This window comes from Tripterygium wilfordii, chromosome 4, assembly GCF_013401445.1.
Source record: "Tripterygium wilfordii isolate XIE 37 chromosome 4, ASM1340144v1, whole genome shotgun sequence".
NCBI lineage: Eukaryota > Viridiplantae > Streptophyta > Magnoliopsida > Celastrales > Celastraceae > Tripterygium > Tripterygium wilfordii.
The window spans coordinates 2,382,532-2,402,363 of NC_052235.1; the positions used below are offsets into that span (position 1 = coordinate 2,382,532).

General features: G+C 38.9%; 2 protein-coding genes across 6 annotated transcripts; one reads left to right on the plus strand and one right to left on the minus strand.

The window, feature by feature from the left end:
- The first annotated feature begins 362 nt into the window (after positions 1-362).
- On the plus strand, positions 363-5,706 carry LOC119996757 (sucrose synthase-like). The gene is made up of 14 exons (XM_038843518.1): positions 363-521; positions 1,958-2,087; positions 2,179-2,305; positions 2,383-2,534; positions 2,619-2,811; positions 2,902-3,237; positions 3,327-3,422; positions 3,512-3,685; positions 3,782-3,898; positions 3,981-4,147; positions 4,238-4,462; positions 4,544-5,107; positions 5,211-5,349; positions 5,453-5,706. The coding sequence occupies exons 2-14, from the start codon at positions 1,987-1,989 to the stop codon at positions 5,483-5,485; spliced, it is 2,424 nt and encodes an 807-aa protein (XP_038699446.1). The 5' UTR covers positions 363-521; positions 1,958-1,986; the 3' UTR covers positions 5,486-5,706.
- Positions 5,707-7,682: 1,976 nt separating this feature from the next.
- On the minus strand, positions 7,683-19,488 carry LOC119996318. 5 transcript variants are annotated; one of them, XM_038842906.1, is made up of 11 exons: positions 18,514-19,486; positions 17,949-18,225; positions 17,119-17,304; positions 15,837-15,989; positions 14,380-14,856; positions 11,496-13,751; positions 10,916-11,121; positions 10,665-10,820; positions 10,087-10,321; positions 9,022-9,335; positions 7,683-8,422 (listed from the first exon to the last, which is right to left on the minus strand). In XM_038842906.1, the coding sequence occupies exons 1-11, from the start codon at positions 19,275-19,277 to the stop codon at positions 8,128-8,130; spliced, it is 5,319 nt and encodes a 1,772-aa protein (XP_038698834.1). In that variant the 5' UTR covers positions 19,278-19,486; the 3' UTR covers positions 7,683-8,127. The 5 variants fall into 5 exon arrangements, 4 of the variants coding, with proteins under 4 accessions (XP_038698834.1, XP_038698835.1, XP_038698836.1 ...); XM_038842907.1 differs by having other exon boundaries at positions 17,949-18,187; positions 18,514-18,654; XM_038842908.1 differs by having other exon boundaries at positions 17,949-18,214; positions 18,514-18,650.
- Positions 19,489-19,832: the final 344 nt, after the last annotated feature.

Below are 19,832 nucleotides of genomic sequence, written 5' to 3' on the forward strand. Positions count from 1 at the left end.
ATTCACTTTTCAACACTTGAAAATGTGTTATCAAGTGTCCATTGGACATGCTCTTAACCGTGCATATTTTTAAGGTTTTGCTCGTTTATTAAACGTTGAATCCAATTTTTATGTTAGATTATTACAAGATTATTTATTACAACAAAATGGATAAATTTGTTAGATTATTACAAGATTATTTATCACAACACCTATGGATAAATAAAAACAAATGTAAAAGAAAATAAATTAGGGTAAGTGGGGACACGTTGAAGAGGAAAGTGGTTTTGTGAAAGGGACAGAGCAGCAGTAAGTAATGATGGTTGTTTCAAGGAAACAGAGAGAGTGGCACTATTTTTTTCTCACAAATTGAAGACCCATAACGCAGATCAAGAGAGTGTTTGCTTGTGTATATAAGGGTCTCTAGCGGCACCCTCTTCTCCATCAATCCTTTGTGTTTCTTCTTTCTTTGAAGGATCTGCGTTGCGTTCACTCTGTTTATTTAATTTTCTATTTCTGTGTACATTTTGTGGCATTACAAGGTAAAAACTCTACAAACTCCCTCTAGCATGTGTAGCATAACATATTCTTCTTCTTCTTATTCTTGTTTTGGGTTCTGTTTTTGGCTTTTTTTTAGTCCGGGTGTATATTCGTAGGCAAAGGAGGAAATATTATTCTCAGAATAATAAAAGAGAAAAAGTAAATATATAATTGGGATGGTAGGACAGAGAGAAATATTCATGTACATTGTACCCTAAATTCAGATTCTGAACATTCTGAAACTCTCTGGGTGCGTTTGATGATCAAATTCAAGCCCACCATGATTGAACCCACCACTGCAACCTTCAGTATTCCTTGCCATTCACGATCTCTACTTTCCATTTCCACTGTAATTTCATAAATCTCAAGCTTGATTCTCAAGTAATCAAGTTTCTTGGGATTAATTGAAGATCACATTGAAATCACAGGATTTTTCTTCCTATTTCATTGTTAAGTTTCTTTATTAAGACCAAAGATTTGTCATTATGACCAGTGTTTAATTTTTCTTGTTGATTCTCAGACCCATTTGTTTCCATTTATACATGTTGTAGGGTCTGTATAAATTTCAACTTGCAAATTCACTTTTGGTTCATTCTGTTCTCATTGTCTACTACTACCTCTGTTTTTCATTAGGTGCAATTCTCTTCTTCCTTTATCGTTTTTGTTTTTTTTTTTTCATATCAGACTCTGTTTTGCTTTGTTATTGGTATTGGATGCTATTCTGATAATAGTTTTTGTTGTATTGTCCTCCCAATTCAAAAGATTGTTTTTTTTTTTATTTATTTTTCTTCATATGACAATCTGTACTACTGCTTTGGCATTGGATTCGTCATTGTGTAGGAAAAAATAAATAAAAATAAAAAACAAATCCTTGAATTATTTTATGTCAAGACAGCAAGACTTCAACTTCATGTCATGCACTGTTTTCTGCCAAATTTGCATTCCTCGCACCTTCAGAATCACACTGTGTAGAACATGTTTTTTGTCCCCTTTCTTCTAATCTTTATCAAATTCTTACTTTTTTTTTTGCTTAAAAATGTTTGCTTTATTCTTTGAAACTGAGGTTTTCTGTTTCTTTGCTTTAAGAAACATTACTTTTTGAAAATAACCCAACAAATTTTGAGGCGTAAAATCCTTAAATCTCCTTGTATATGCAGCTTTTAACAGTTTTACGGTGCCTTTGTAGCCAAAAAGGAATGGCTCGTGTATTATTCTCTTGTCAAGTGTACAGTGAATTTTGTTTTTTTTTTAAACTAAATTTGTGTTTGTAATCAATATTTTAAATGGGTAATTGGTGATGGGGAGGTTTAGATAATATTCTTTGACTTGAGAGGGTGAATATTCAAGTCTATATAATGGAGTGTTTGGATACACCAAACAGACATCATTGCTTTACATTTGTTTCTCTTACACTAAAAAGTCTTGCGTGTGTGTGTAGAAACTTCGTTTTTGTTCGCTTGAGAAGGTATGGCTACTGAGCGCGCTCTCACTCGCACTCACAGCATCCGTGAGCGACTCGATGAGACTCTTGTTGCTCAACGCAACGAAATCGTTGCTTTGCTTGCCAGGTAATTCACTAACACAAACGATTGTGCTTGAATTTTGAATGGTTTTTTTGTGATGAAACTTAAATCGACACTGACACTACTTGTGCGACAGGATCGAAGCGAAAGGGAAAGAAATACTTCAAAGGCATCAAATTATCGCTGAACTGGAAGCAATCCCTGAAGAGAACAGGAAGAAGCTACTAGAGGGAGCATTTGCTGAAGTTCTGAAAGCTGCACAGGTAACAGAGATCACATTTTGCATATTTAGTTATGAGAAGAATGTTTTCACTTAGTTTCTAAATTGTGTGATAAATAGGAAGCTATTGTTGTTACTCCATGGATCGCTCTAGCTCTGCGATCGAGGCCTGGTGTGTGGGAGTATCTACGTGTGAATGTGCACGCACTTGTTGTTGAGGATTTGCGTGTCGCCGAGTATTTGCACTTCAAAGAGGAACTTGTTAATGGAACGTAAGTAGGACTTAATTCTCTTAATATGATTATATGATCATTTGAGTACTAATTTGACATACAATGTTATTTGATCTGATGCAGTGTTAATGGAAACTTCGTGCTGGAGTTGGATTTTGAGCCATTCAATGCATCGTTCCCTCGATCAACTCTGTCAAAGTCAATTGGCAATGGTGTTGAGTTCCTTAACCGACACCTTTCGGCCCAATTGTTCCATGGCAAAGAGAGTATGCAGCCTCTGCTTGATTTTCTCCGAGTTCACTGTCACAAGGGAAAGGTACGAGAAGAAGAAATCATGATTTCAGATCGTGTAGGATTTACTACTGTGACGCTTATGAATCTTGAATTGACGTCGTTTTCTTTACAGACTATGATGCTGAATGACAGAATTCAAAACCTAAATACTCTGCAACATGTTCTGAGGAAGGCAGAGGAGTATCTGCAAACTGTGGCTCCTGAAACACAGTACTCTGTGTTTGAGCACAAGTTCCAGGATATTGGATTGGAGAGAGGGTGGGGTGATACTGCGGAGCATGTGTTCCAGATGATCCAGCTTCTTCTGGATCTTCTTGAGGCACCTGATCCTTGCACGCTTGAGACATTCCTTGGCAGAGTGCCTATGGTCTTCAATGTTGTCATTCTTTCCCCTCATGGTTACTTTGCCCAAGACAATGTTTTGGGATACCCCGACACTGGTGGTCAGGTAATCTAGCAATCATATTAATCCTGAATTTGTTCACATTTTTGCTTAGTTGATTTAAATGATAAACTTTGTTTGCTTTGTTTGATTAGGTTGTGTATATATTGGATCAAGTTCGTGCATTGGAGGAGGAGATGCTCCTTCGGATTAAGAAACAAGGGCTCGATATCAAGCCCCGTATTCTCATTGTAAGGCTTGTTTAAAGTAAAGTTGAAATTGCTCTCCTATGGTAGGATATGAGTATCTCCTTTTACACAGTTTGTTGTTGTATGCACAGATCACTCGTCTACTGCCTGATGCTGTTGGCACCACTTGTGGTCAGCGTCTCGAACGAGTATATAATACAGAACATTCTGATATACTTAGGGTTCCTTTTAGAACTGAGAAAGGCATGGTCCGCAAATGGATCTCCCGTTTCGAAGTCTGGCCTTATCTGGAGACTTTCACTGAGGTATAGATTGTACCAATTAGACCTTATTACATGTCATTCTGTTTCATGTTTTGGGTTTCCGAAAATTCGTTTTAATGTTCGACTTGTTTCTTATAGGATGTTGCCACTGAAATTGGAAAAGAGCTGCAGGGCAAGCCTGATCTGATCGTTGGAAATTACAGTGATGGCAACATTGTTGCCTCTTTGTTAGCACACAAATTGGGTGTTACTCAGGTTTGTCTTTGAAATTGATTGATAGAGAGTCTCAAGTTTTTAGTTAAATAATATTTTTCATTTGTAATATTATGTTTTGCAGTGTACCATCGCTCATGCTTTAGAAAAGACAAAGTATCCGGACTCGGATATTTACTGGGAAAAATTGAATGAGAAATACCACTTTGCTTGCCAATTCACAGCTGATCTTATAGCTATGAACCACACTGATTTCATCATCACCAGTACATACCAAGAAATCGCTGGAAGGTTATATATCTCCCGATTCTTCTCAACATGTTTTTGATGTTTTTAGAGTAATTTTATGATCCTAACGTCGTTACATTTATATGGTATCAGCAAGGACACTGTTGGACAATATGAGAGCCACACTGCTTTCACTCTTCCTGGTCTCTATCGCGTTGTTCATGGTATCGATGTCTTCGATCCAAAATTCAACATTGTTTCCCCCGGTGCTGACATGGGCATATACTTCCCGTACACGGAGGAGAAGCTTAGGCTGAAGCATTTCCATGATGACATTGAGGAGCTGCTTTTCAGCCCTGTCGAGAATGAAGAACACTTGTAAGTTTCTGCATCAACTATGGTTGTGTTTTACGTTTGGCAACATCGATTTTTGGGATTAACTATCTTGTTGTCAAACAGATGTGTGTTGAAGGATCGCAACAAGCCAATCCTCTTCACAATGGCGAGGCTCGACAAGGTCAAGAATTTAACCGGACTAGTCGAATGGTACGCAAAGAATCCTCGCCTGAGAGAACTGGTTAACCTTGTCGTGGTCGGTGGTGATCGAAGGAAGGAATCAAAAGACATAGAAGAGCAATCTGAAATGAAGACAATGCACAATCTGATTGAGACTTACAACTTGAATGGCCAGTTCAGATGGATTTCTTCCCAGATGAACCGGGTTAGGAATGGTGAACTCTACCGCTACATTGCAGACACAAAGGGAGCTTTTGTGCAGCCTGCTTTGTATGAGGCCTTTGGCCTAACTGTTGTTGAGGCCATGACTTGTGGATTGCCAACATTTGCCACTTTACATGGTGGACCTGCTGAGATTATTGTCCATGGCAAGTCTGGCTTCCACATTGACCCATACCATGGTGAACAGGCCGCGAACACCCTTGTTGATTTCTTTGAGAAGAGCAAGGTTGATCCCACTTACTGGGACAAGATTTCCCAGGGAGGCCTTCAAAGAATCCAAGAAAAGTAAGCTCTTATTCTTAAATGTTCTTATTAGTATATTAAAAGTTAGATTGAGATTAATTCAGTGTGGACTGAGAGTGCTTTAATTTGTTGTTTTGTTTCATAGGTATACTTGGAAAATCTATTCTCAGAGGCTATTGACCCTGACTGGAGTTTATGGCTTCTGGAAACATGTTTCGCACCTTGACCGCCTTGAGAGCAGGCGATATCTTGAAATGTTTTATGCTCTCAAGTACCGCAAGCTGGTAAGTGTCTTTGCTTTGTACCTCAAATGATTAGGGATTCGGGTTTAGACGTTTAGTGTTACAACACCACATGAACTAATTCTTTGAACTTGTAACCTGTCAGGCTGAATCTGTTCCTCTGGCTGTTGAGGAGTAAAAGGAGGTTGGAGGAAGCTCAGCGTCGGTCGGTTATATACGGGGTTCAAAAATAACTCCCAATTTTGGGATTGTGACTGAACGAATAGTTCAATGAATTATGTTTTCTTTCTTCATTTTTTGTTCTTTTTTTGCCTTTTCAATTTCTCAATGTTGTTTGAACTTGGATGTTGATGTTGAGCGCAATCAATTTGAGTAAAGTTACAAATGTTTTGGCTTTTATTTTCTTCTGTCTTATATTTCCTCTTTTTTTTCCTTCTTATATTGCATCCAAAGAATCCACACCCCTTCATCATAGCCAAAGGACGGTGATCCTTCTCTGAGTAGAACAGTTCTGTTCTCCCCCAAATGGAATCATAATTTGTATCATGCAGGTTAAGGCCTTTCCTTTCCTCTCTAATGACCTTATCCATTGCCACAGGATCATGGGATCTAAGAACCACCGATCGAGGAACCTCCAGATATTCAGTCCCCAGCTTGAGACTCTCCTCCTCCTTCTTACCAATAGTTTGTGTGTCCTGTGGATCAGCCTCTATCGTACTATCAGTCTTAGAAGTTTGTGGTATTGATATCATCATCAATATCACCCTTCAACAAAACCAAAATCTCGTATATTGCTACGATAAGTAACATCACAATCCAAAACCCTTTTACCATCGGAAGGCTTGCGAATCTGTTCCGAAAAAGGTGTAGCACGTCACCAACTACCATATTGAGGCTCAAGATTTGCAGGATGCAGATTGGAGCATCCATCCTTTCCATGTGAGATATACCCACAGTTGAAACAAAATTTAGGCAAGTTTTCGTATTCGAAAGAAATCAGAAAGGCTCGGTTAGGAAATTGAATGGTCTTTACCCCGCAATAATGGTTTCACAATCGACATCCGCACGCGAACACGTAAAAAAATCCCCCATCCGATACCCAATTCTTGAGTATCTACTTCCTCCACAACTCCCATAGATGCCCCAATTTTTTCCCCAATTTCCTTTGTCATACCAACCAAAGGTAAATTATGTATTTGAATCCAGAATACCTCCTCATCAAACCGCAACTCCGGAATCGATGGCTCCCCGTCAAGATCATTCATAACCATTAGATGTCTGTCAAATAGCCACGGCCGTCCAGCCATGATTCTGTGCTTATCGGTTGCAGTCTTGAAGGTAATGACAAACAGATTAGGTCCTAGATTCACAAAAAATGGATGGTCACTTATGCGCCAGATCTCCTTAAAGTTCTTAGCGATCACTTCTTTGCTAATAACCTTATCATGAAAAAGTTTCGCAGCTACACAAAGATCCATTTTATGACGAATCAGATCTGAATCTATTGGATCTACCTTCAGCATCTCTCGTTCTTCATCAACGAGTGTTAATTTCGTCCATTTGCCAGCCAAATCTTAATACCCTTAGATTAAGCAAAAGAAGACCTCGAGACTCCTTGGTACCACCCAAGATCCACACCAACAACTCGGAGATAACCTCTCTCTCTTGAGAGAAACGCAAGGGTTTTACTTCTTAGAGCGGAGAGGAAAGTGCGAGGCTGATTTGACAAACAAACTTCCTCCCTCCCGCGGTGGAAGGATAACGGGCTGATTTCAACTGGGCTCAACATGACTAGATGGGCCGATGACACCAACACCTTTTAAAAAGATGACAAGATATTTAAAAAATTGAAGAAAAAGATCAACAAAGGCTAAATAGTAAATTCATCTCTTACAAACACACCAACTATTAAAAAAAAAAAAAAAAAAAAGAAAAACAGAGCTAGTGCTAAGAAAAGTTGTTGACCAAAAACCTGGATGATATATTTACTTCATTTCAATTAAATTTTATTTACATTTTGTTGAAGTTCTTACTTCTTAGCCTGTTTATCATGTTTGTAATAGGATGAGTCCAGCCAAAACTTCCATTTGTTAAAAGTGTTGGGTTGGCTTGATTTGGAAACCACACAGAAACGATGCATAAATGCTCCAAGTATTTGCTGAAATTGGTCACTAAGCTTTAGTAAATAGTCGAGATAATAAGAACTACCTAAATTCTTGACATTCATTTGTCATACTGAAATTTACTGGGAGTCCAAAACAAATTATACTTCATTCATGATCCGTATTTTCTGGGTCTTTCAGTTTCATGCCGTTGTCCTAGCATTGATAGTTTTCTTTCCAAGGAAAAAAGAACTGAAATTTGCACATGAACCATGCACAATTGGGTCTCCAATTGAAGCGTTCGCTGCCTATCGCATTGGGAACCAGCGATATAAACATTACTTACAGAAAGGCCATAGCCATGAATCAAAACTCTGTAGTCTGTACATTTCACCTTCCGTACTACCAAAACCTTCTGTATTTGACTTGAGGGGCAAACCTTACCCTTATTTCTCTGCCTCACTCTTTCTTTATCTCAAACGTAAACGAGCACCTCTTCCGCTTCCTTTGTGATCCTATATTTGTTGGTTCCTTTCATCCAACCTGTTTACATTAACATCGCATCCTCTCACCAAACAGTAAAACATATGCCGGTGCAGACTGAACAGAGGTGGTTTCTGATATGACTGCAAACGCATTGCAAGTAGGCGGTCTCAAGGAATGAGAGTTTGGGAAACCTGTGAACATAAGTTCATACTAAACTGCTCTTGACGACTATTCATTCTTGGACACTCCTCTCCTGCGGAGGCTGTCTTGGATAGAGAAATACTGCCAGTAATAGAGAAAACGCAAGACCAACTGCCCCACCAAACAGTTCGAATGCATGAGTTCCAGTCACCCAAAATGGAAAATTGGGCTTATAGGTCACAAAGGCACCTTTGTTTAAAATAAAACTTGTGGCCATTATCCCTGCTCGCAACCCTATTGGAATGGATAGGCTGCCTTGACTTCTTTGCTGAATCCCGACTAGAGCCAATGAGAAGAGCCATAATCCTGGTATTGCCCACATACACCTGCAATGCCATTCAAAAGAGACAATAGTCGGATTGTAATTCTTGCGACTGAATAGAAAATATCTTGAAACAAGGTTTTATATCGAATTGAATCAGTGGTGGTTCAAATTTTCATTCAAGGTACAATTGATGCATGGAAAAAAGACTCGTCAAATTGTAATGAGAATCCAACCTTTTGAACGAATGGTGATTCAAATATTCATTTAAGGTACGCCAATAACATGGATCAAATATTCTTTTAAAGTACAATAATAGCAGGAAAAAGACTTGTCAAACTGAGTGTATTGAAATACGATTATCATAATAAAGCATTACTAGATGAAAGAAAAAAAGTACGGGAAGTTAAATTAACCCCGACTTGCGGGTCTGGCACATGAAAGTTGCTCTCAGTGACATGTTAATGATTCTTCCAATTTCTTATTCCCATATCACTATATTTTGATAGGTTCAATATTTTTTATCAAGAGAATGTCTTTGCTAAGTAGTTGTGCAAATAAAGTCACACACATACAGAGAGAGAAAGAGAGTGAAGAACATGCCCTGAAATATTCCAAAGATGGTAACTCGAAAAAAAATGATGTGAACACATTAGAATCTACCTCTGAGATAGAGAGAAGGCAAGTCCTGAAATGATAATCCCCCGTTGATATCCAAGATCAGTGGCAATTTCATCAGTTAACCATGACCTAAATAGTACTTCTTCAACAAGCACAACACATGTTGCCACTACAGTTCCTTGAACAACCAGCATAAGCAATCGACTATACACTTTGAGCCACGTTACAGCATCAGATGTAGATGTAGGCAGACTTGAAGGCCAATAGAAAGTAACACGACCAAGCAAAGCATATATGCATTGAATTACTATAACAAGCGTTACTCCTCCAATAAAGCCCTTCAAAAGATTCTGGATCTGTTAACAATGAGCTGGACGTCAGACTTTTTTGACCAAAACAGGAAATGCCAAATATAGATATGCTTTGGAAAAACCCAATAATACAGAGACGATGATATGTAGGTGTTATCATCTGGCAACAGAGGATTATCTTTTCAAAAAAAGTGATTTTCAACTGTCATTCTGAAAACAATGAGGAAAAGAGAAGGCTGCCGCATCAAAGAAAAAGAACAGGATCTTGTTCTTAATCAGCTAAGGCATTAGATGACTAGATTAAACCAAACACGAACAGAAAATCTCTAAAAGTAGAACATGGGGAACCTCCCTCACTTATTTAAGTTGATCAAAATAAAAAAGACACCAAGATACGAATAAACCATTTGCTTTCATAATGAAAAGACCTTCAGTTTATATGCCAAAACTCATGAAGCGCACTTTGCAGTTATCATATTAAACACTTGAAAATGATACTACTAGAACAGCTTGTATCGTCACTGGGACTGATAAACTAGTTCATATGTAGGTTAGTCCCCACAAGCAGAATCCAAGACATAGTAATATTTCATTATATGTATGCATGGATTTTTTTTTTATCCCAAACCAGGTTCCACCCTATTCTGGAGGAAAGAAACGCTGTCTTGTTAACTCATTATAGTCAAATACAAAAACAATCAATGACAAAAACGAATATACATTAACAACACAGAAAGAAAATATAACCAAAATGTTAAGTCTAAGTCTAAGATATCGCTGTTACTGGTGCCGATACCTTAGGTGGCGTTGTCAAATCAAGTCCATATTGCCGTAGTGGATCTTCATACCCACGTATTCTTCTGCCCCATAACATCACAAGTATCATAACAGCAATGTAAAGGCCAATAATACATGCAAGCTCAGCAAATCTGGCAGGATGATTTGTTGTCCAGCTCTGCACAAGCATTGGAAGCAAAGGAATAATGATAGGCGACCATAAAACAATAACCATGCCGACAAACCCCAGGATCCTTGTGGAAGAAACCATGAGAAAAAAGGAACATCAGTCAACAAAATATTATAACAGAAAAGACAGAAAAAAAAATCCAGTTCTCAACAAATGAATTTCTACTTTTCTCAGTGGACCTCATGGAGAGCAAGGTCGTAACTCAATTGAAGTATTCAAGCACACACCACGCTTGAAAGATGGCCGAACACAATCTATTAATGGTACTGGGAATATGTTGTGATGGCTATTCAGGAATCATGTGAAAACATGGGATTTTGTAATTTTGTATGCTGGATTTCCATGCAAAATTCTCTTATAAAAAGAAAACAGAAGATAACTTCAAACCAAAACATGTGCTTGATTACCTTTGCAACAATGGACGTTTTGATAAATGGAGAAACGAGATAAGCCTGTCAGTTAGACTAATTGCACCACGTATTCCACCCCAAAGCAAAGCAAGTTTTCCAACTAGCTTCAATGCTCCACCCTTTTGTCCCAAGTCTGCCAGCATTGCAACCAACCTGCTCATAACAAATCATATAAATATATATGTTCAGAGAAAAATGTGTAGAGCATATAAGTCCAACCTACAGGTGCAACCAACCATTAACTACACCTTTCTTGATCAACTTCACCATCTTCCTTCGTAGGCACTACAGGACCAGCAACTGACATAGCTTTCTCGGCAAGGCTTGTGACTATGCTATTTTGGTTTTCCTTTGATGTTGCCTCATCAAGCTTGTCAACCTCTTTACGACGAATTCCACTCTCCTTTAAGGACTTGGATGAACTTTCGGCAGTTTCCATGACAACGTATGAATTCTTTATGTTTGCAGAGACCAATAAAAGTAAACAGCAGATTAATGTGGCCTTAATATTAAAAATACAGTTACTGCTCTAGTCACCCAAATAATCCAGATTGAAATAGGTTTATCCAATACATTTGAGTACATCCAAATTACGAATACACCATTGATTGAAAATCTATACTAGGATAGTCCTAGCCAAGTGCAAGAAGGTGAACATGATGAAAGAAAAAAGTATACTTGATGCATCACTTATATAGAAGAAGAAACCTTTAAATTCTATGTGCTTGAAAGGAATGTATTGCAACCTCTAGTGGAGCATGGCAACCTATGTCTACAAAATAGAAACTCAAACAAAATAAAACAAGATTCAAACAGATAAGCCATTACCTGGTGCGCCAATAAAGCTGAGGCTCCAATAACAGCTGTAACAGCACCAACCATGACGCTATCATTGTGTAGATTTTTCAATTTGAATTCTTCCTTCTCTCTGCTAACAGAACTGTCCAAATCAGTAGTTTTATCACTATTTTCCAAACTAGTATTTTTATTACTCTCCTTCAAGTTCGCTTCAACTTGACATCTTCCCTTGCATCTTTGGGTTTGATTGAGGGATCTTTGGCCATTATCGTAACCAGAAGTGACATTGAAATATTTTCTCAATGCAGCTAAGCAAGAACCTACAATGACACCAACTGGCAGTACTCTTCTCAGATAACTTGTACCTTGAACAACAGACGAAATGGACCAAATAATTTGCTCTCCATGAAGAGTACCAACCTTTTTTGAGGTAGAGTTTATCCTAAAGTCTTTAGCTCCCAAATACCCTAAATGGTGTTTATCAACTTTAACAGCCAAAGACACTGCATTTGCCACTTCCAGTAAATCACTAGAAAGGCTGGGTTCCATATATTTCATGTCAGCCGCACTTAATTTGCGGCCAACTTCAATCCTCAAAGCCTCAATTATAATACTCTTCACAAGCTGCACCAACTCCTCTGATTGATATTCAACATTTTTATCATATTCTCCAACAGGTTCATGCTGATTTTCAGTATCTAAAATTACATACGTTGGTTCAATACAAGTATCTCTATCGTCTACTTTTCTAGGTGAATCAAATGGAACTTTCCCATCATTATCTTTATTATTTGTAGTATCACCACTTGAATCTCCAAACCTACTAGGTTGTTCCAAGAGCTTCCATTGACCTTCTTCTGGAAAATAGTCCAACAATAAAGCAGCGGTTGTATCCGAATCTAGTGCCTTCTTAGTTGGAATCTTCGAAATAGAATATCTATTTAGGTTCTCACTGCGTAAAGGATCCCCATATGCTCGTGCAATTATGTATAACGGTATATTATTTAGAAGTACATTAGGATAATCATCCAAAAGTTTGCTACCAACTAAAGAATGCTTAGTCTTTTCCTCATCACCTACGTAATTAGCTTTGCTGACTCCCTGGGACCCATCAAAATCATTCCTGCCACATGAAGCAGGATCAGGCTCCTCCTCCCAACCACCCTCTACATCAATTGAATCCTCATTGTCAGAGCAATCATATGCAGGAGAATCATTGGAGGTGTCGGAATTTACACTCACGCTGTTCATACTCTCTTTTGTTATTTCCAATTCAGGGCCATAAGGAACATGTTGCTTATCAGGTGCAGAATCATTTTTCTCCCCCTTGACCCCAATTTTATTTTCATCATGATTTTCCTCCAACTGAGAAAGCATATTCTCTATAACACCGAACACGCTGTTAACAGCCACTTGGGTGGAATCATCCATCCCAGTCAAGGCATCTAACGCTTCAGAAACACTGAAGGTGGGAGAATTAGAATCAAAAACAGAGGGTTTGTTTTGATCAAGAACAGGAGGCATGCTTTTGCTGTCCTTCTTCTGATCACCATCCACTCCCACATCAATCACATGGATTTGGGCATCCGAAGATGATCCTACAGGTGAAGCATCTTCTTCCATCATACTACTTGCCGTCTTGGTTTGATCTACAGAAGAATCTGAGGTTCTCTCTTCAGTTTTCTCGATATTACTCTCATTGTTTGTCTCTACGGGAGCTGTCCTGACATTCTCTGCCTTGGGCTCATTAACAACTGATTCCTCAGTGACAACTGACTTTTCAGTGTCGGTATTACTGTTAGGCTTACTCCCTGTCTCTGTTCCATTTACACTAGAATCAGAATATGAAGTTTCTTTTCCTTTGACAAATTCATGAGCTTCATGAATCCTTTCAGACTCATCAGTGTCTTTCCTGACAGAATTAGATATATCATCTTGAGACTGACCTAGACCAGCAGATTTTCGTAAATTCTCTGCATGCTGAAGCTCTGATTCTACTTGTGCAGCAGGCTGGTCTGTGCCAGGTTGATTACCCTCAGAAGCATCTGCAGTATCGTCAATCTTTTTCACCTGACTAGCACTTGAAGCTTCTCTCAATTTTTCTTGGACCTGTACCTTGGGATTTGATGACACTGTAGGAATCCTGAGTCCATCAAACTTTAAGTTTGTCCTTTGAACTTGCAGAATTCCAGATACAGCTGCTGTAAGCTTTTCACGAACATCTTCAGGTACGGCATCTTGCAAAGCTGTCATAAGTGTTTCTCCTTGATTGACAGCAGTCAGTACCTGAAAATAAAACAGAAGGGTCTCACACTGTCACTAAATAAGGCAAACTTTATGTCCCATCAACGCTACAAGAATTTTACACCATACAAGTTTACTACAGCCAACATCTGCCAGGAAGCATGAAGGAGAAGACCACCAAAAAAATATAGGATGCAACACGCATAATATCATTGTTATGAGGGAAAGGAAGCCCTTCTATATTTTATCATTTATACAGGGGAGAAAAAGAAAGGTGGGGTTGATCCTTTTCTAGTGCCAATAGAATGTATAAATAATAAAGGGTGCCAAAGGCACCACCCAGCACCCACAATAACAGAAAAAATTTTACAACAGTAACAAGCGATCATGTGGCACAGTGGCAAAGTTACAAAGGTGCAACCTAGAGATCACGGGTTCAATTTTTGAAAATAACATCTCCACATAATATGTGGGGGGAAGGTCTGCATACATCTTGTATGTCCCCAACTCGCCCTTTGCGAGAGCCTTGCGCATAGGTGGTCTTTTTTAATTTGAACAACCTCATTTACATGAAACCCTTCGCTGAAACCAAAAGCAAAGGACATGTAACCACCTATACATGACAAGATTGAAGCTGAAATTAGAAGAAATTGAATTCTTTGAACATTACCTTCTTTTTTTCTTCTTCTGACAGTGTACCGGGAAGATTTACATCAAGCATATTCATGACTACCTGCGCTGTCTCCAGCACTTGGCCTCTTTCACTATCTACTGGAATGGCTTCTTCCTCTTTGACCAACTCAGCTTCCACAGAGCCAGTCTGTTGGAAAGCATAGTCATCTCCTTCCTGAGATCTCCCATTTTCAAAATCTAAATTTCTACCCGAATATCGTCTGGCTTTCAAGTGGATGGAGGCAGTTCTGCCACCATCTTCAAGCATCTGCCTAACAGCATCAGTGGCACTTGCATTTAATGTATTTGGAGGGGTAACATCTAAAAGCTTACTTAGTTGACCTCCCTTATCAGATGCCCTGCCATCCCTGCCATTCACTAGAGATAAACCTGATGATGGGTTGATGGAAACATCTACATCTTTTAAAAGAGGATGGCGACCTTTCAAAAGTCCAAGCTCCACTGCTGTGAGCCACTGCAAGTACCACATGTGTACCAGTAACAACATCATATGCAAGACGAAGTTAAACCCAAAAAAATTTGAACAAAAAACTTCATTTTGAAATGCCTCTGTTAGCAATATCCATTACAAGAATGGTCATACCGGTAAAGTGCCCATCCAGATCTCAGATGTCCGGTGGAAATGCATGAAGTGGTAGGTTTCATATTAAGGTTATTGTCATCATCAAAACCTTTAACCCAAACAATTTTTAGGCAGCCACATTAACGCATAAGAGAAAACTAGTTGGTATCCACGCTGTCGTCCATTCCCATCCACAGCTCTCTGTAATCCCTAAGATTTCATGTTCTTTCTTATTACTTCTACCCAAGTTTTTTTGGTCTTCCTCATTTATTTTATTTTTGTTTTTTGAAAATTCTTTCCAGTTTCTTTATATCGCCTCTCAGATATCTATAAAGTTTCAATAAATATCTCGATCATATTATAGGTGTTTCATTCCAACACCATTTTCTCCACCAAAAACAAGATCAACAGTTTTAATTAATACCTCAACCATAAGTAGGTAAGAGATTTAGCATTCAAATAAAGATCTAAAACAGTTCAAATGATATTGTAGCTGACCCAACATCCTTTGGGATCATTGCTTTGATGATGGTGAAGATGAATAGCTCCCCAGATATTCAATAGCTTACGGAATTTGGGGAGTTTCTAGTCCTTGAAATAATTAGAGACTCGAACAAATCTTACACATTTTTTTTAATGGATAACAAATCTTACAGAGTTATCAGCTTTAATTCCCTCAAACTTTACCACAGCTATCACTAGCATAAATCCCCAACATATATTTTTTCAATCTGTAAAAGAATGTTACTTATAGCTCATTCCAGTAGTAAAAATGCATTAAACTTCAAAAGGCAACAATACACACTCTTACCATTAACTATCAAGAAATAAACCCATTAATTTCATTAAAATCACTTTGCCAAGTTCATTACCTCAATCGTAAGATGTTGGCACCAAGATATAGCAGCCCTGTTACTGGCAACCACGTTCGATGACAAGCAAGAACATAAGAGCAGGCTTGTAAATGGATTTTCTGCAATCAGACTGCGGGGAATAGAGAATTTGGGGGTCGTACCATCATCATTCTGACCAATGGACAAAATCGCAATCGCTTAGATTTTCCCTTGTTCCTGAATTTTTACTACTTGTTTGGGAGTGGGGGATAATGAGCTACATTTTGTATACCATACTGATTAACAACGGGGAAAAACACAAAAGCAGAATGACAGTTGAATTCCACGATGGCACTAGTAAAAATAAAGGTAACTTATATTTAAGCAATCGCACTTTTCAGCATCAGGCTAACAACTAGATGTTGCCTTAACGTCATCCCCAGTGCCGAAGCACGGAGAGGCTGTTTCCATGGTTTAAGCCTACATAATACCTAGGTTGCAATGAAGCAATTACAATATTGTGCAAAAAGTTCAGCTTTACCAGCGTGTGACAGAAGCAGGGGGAGTTTGAAAGCAATAGAGTGCCTCCAAGTTTTCCATTAAGAAATGATATCACTCAATGGACTTTAATTTAACAAAGACTTTGCAGGGTGAGCATCTCAATTTTGGTTCAAGATCGGCTCAAATAACCTCCTATTCAGCTTATAAGACAAATATGGCATCCAAGCAATCTAACACAAATATGCAATCTCAAGCAATCTAGGAACAATTTCAACTCAGTAGTTTCAACTTTCAACGTGCTTGAGATCAGACAATAGCAAACTATCTAATGACATGAACGAGCCAAGCTTCAGCATCCTAGTATGTGACGCAATTTCATCAGGCTTCTGCAGTTGGAGATATATAAAAAGATAGGAGATATACTTAATACTGTTACATATCAACAGATCAGCAAGACACATTTGGAACACATCTCAAACAAAAATCATCAAAACAATTGTGCTAAAACTGGCAACAGAGCACAAAGTCATTGCACAGTACAAATAGTTAACTCTCTGCAACTGGAATGCAGGTGAATACCAGCAATTATCCAGGAGGCAAAAAAATCCAGATTTAGAAATAATAAAGTTAGCTGGAGAAATAAATAAGTTTCTTGGTTCAGTTGTTATCTTGCAGGCGAAATATTGAATCTTAATGAAAATCTCTTACATTTCTTCAACTAGTTTACAGGACAGAGTACCTTTAATTTTCATGCTTTTACTTGTAAGTTTTGAATAACAACCACGTTCAGTTGACATATGTAAACCATTAAATAACATACCTGTATAAAAAGAAGAGGAATCCTCACATTCCCAATCACTTCTCGAGTGCATGATTTTGAATAAAATTCCTCAATGGCCTCAAAACCGTACGACACCATAGATATTGCTTTTTCAAATTCACGAACAGATTTTGTTGCTAAAGCCTTTTCCACATCAAATCCTTTTGCTCTGCCTTGAAATAGTTCCTGCAGAAACTCAATGGAAGGACGTATTTTATGACAGTATCTACATAAGTGCACACACAGTTAAAATATACCTTCAATATAAAGTACTAATTAAGGAACATCTTTGCATGTCACATCACCACAGCATTTCACATTCTTTAATAGGATTTAATTCTTAAATTCTCTTACATTTCTACATATACCATTTCAATTCTTAGATTTTAACATTTGCATCCATTTCCATATTTATCCAAATCAGAAATTTTAAGGTATTTGTTATTTTTTCCAATGTATGCAATTATCAATTCAGATTCTATCTCTTTCCGAAACACTATCACGAGTAACAAGACTAGACTAAAAACTTGAATGTACTAAATTGCCAACTTAAGCACATGACAATGACACTGCATTTCTTCATTAAAAAATCAATTTATAATGCAGGATATAAGGCTATGACTGAAAAATATAACGGAGGATACAATTATTATCAGGCAATAAGTGGAGAACTCTTCCAACTGATACACTAATCCACATGTAAGATGCCCTACTATGAATTGAAATTTGGTCACAAATACTGATCCAGCATAGATATCATCTCTCCTCAAAGGTATAATATCTTAATAGGTTGATTGGAAAAGGTGAAAAAATCAGAGCTAGGAATCAACCTTGTTGGATCGCAGGATCTCTATCATTCCACCAATGAGCTTCTGATTTAGAGCAGTGTAATAAGGAGCAGACCTCGTAGCTTCTTCCAAGTCAAACGGATTGTCAATGCATGTGGCAGCTGTAAGTGGTGTTTTCTCTCCAACTTCAGCTAGATATTTCGTCAACATGTTTGCACCATAACCCCACCCAACAGCCATCAGTGTTGTCCATGGCCTCGCCATATTGATGAACTGTATAGCTGTGCAGATATCATCGCTGTCAGCAGCTGTAAACAACCTACAGAAGTAAAGTAGTTAAAACGCCCTACTATCAGCTTGCATTTGCCAAATAGGTTCAAAATATACCCAGATTAAATTATGTTCTTGCATCACTCATGTACTTCAATACCAAAACTGTCTGTTTAATTCTTTTGCGGTTTAATGTCTAGGCAACTTATAAGAGCATGAATCCCTACAAACCACATCAAATCACAAACATACTTACCACTCAAATTGCACCACTGAAATAAACAAGGAATTACAGAATCAACATGAAACAAACAAAAGAATGGGGGCTACTACTTACCGAGCAGTGGTGAGTGGCGACCTAGCACACCCTCTAGGGTTCATAACAATGGGAAAGAACCCCCGCAGAAGTGCTTCGCACACAAATGATTGTACATTCTTGTCCATGCTCCCTTCCGGCGTGCCCGGCACAAGCAGCACCGTGGTGTCCAATCCATGCTCCTGCTCCAGGTCCAAATTCGCCGGCCAATCCATCGAAATCACTCCGCCGTCCTCCGTGCTCAAGCAAACTCTCTGGTACTCCAATTTCTCATCCAAACCACCGCTCTCACTCTGGTTCCCTCCCATCACCAGCATCCTTCCGCTATTAAGCTTCACAAAATGTCTTCCCTCCTTTATCAGTTTCTCGTTAACATCCTCCAGAAACTCGCCGCCCTCTATCGATATTGATGGACACCGCAGTACCACAAACCGGTTAAACGGAGTCGGACTCGTGAACAGAATCCACTCTCCTACATCAGATTTCCTGTCGGATGAGGCTCTAGAAGAACTAAGTTGCGAGACATATGCAGCAACCCCGGAGGCGAATCCGAGCACCGGAGCAAGAATTCCGACGGATTCCGGTGAGGGAAACTGAGAGAGGATGTCATGGAAGAGGCTGTCGAGTGGAGGTAACTGGCTACGGAGGGAAAGCTTTCGGGAGGGTTTAAGACGGCGCCGTTTGTAGACTCCAAACTCATGGATTTGAAACGTGCGGTTTGGGATGAAGAGGAGCGGATGAGGCGGTTTCAGGTGGAGCAAGGAGTGGTGCGAGGAAAGGTTCATTTCGAGATCATCGGAGAGTGAACATTCGAGAGAATTTGAAGCTTGAGCTTATTCGTTGGTGGAGAAGAGAAGAGACAAGACGAGAAGGCACGGGAACAACGAAAATTTGAAAATAAGTGAACGGTGATAGATATGGAGTCGGTTCGTGTCTGTGTCTGTTTCGCGGTGGTGGGGCTATCTTGAGTTCTTGACCGTAAACGATAACATTGGTTCCTATGGGATGACGGATCCTCGCTGTTGAAGGCTACGGCCGAATATGTCCAAGAGGTTTTTGGGCTTGGGCTCATTCTGCGTTGGTTTATAAATGATCTTCGTGCTTCGGCCCAACAATGCCAGATTCTGTAGGCTTGGATATGATTCTGTGGTCCTGATGGGGCGCAAAAAAGAAGTGTTCGAGGTCCAATTTGTCTCTGGGTTTGCTTGCTGTTTCTAACCAACTAGCCCATTTTATGCACGGTCCAATTTGACAACCATTTGAAACAAAAATAGGTTGGTTAGTTTCACTCTTTCACTGCATAAGGTTTGTGGGGGCTTGAGTCTATAGAATTTGGGCTA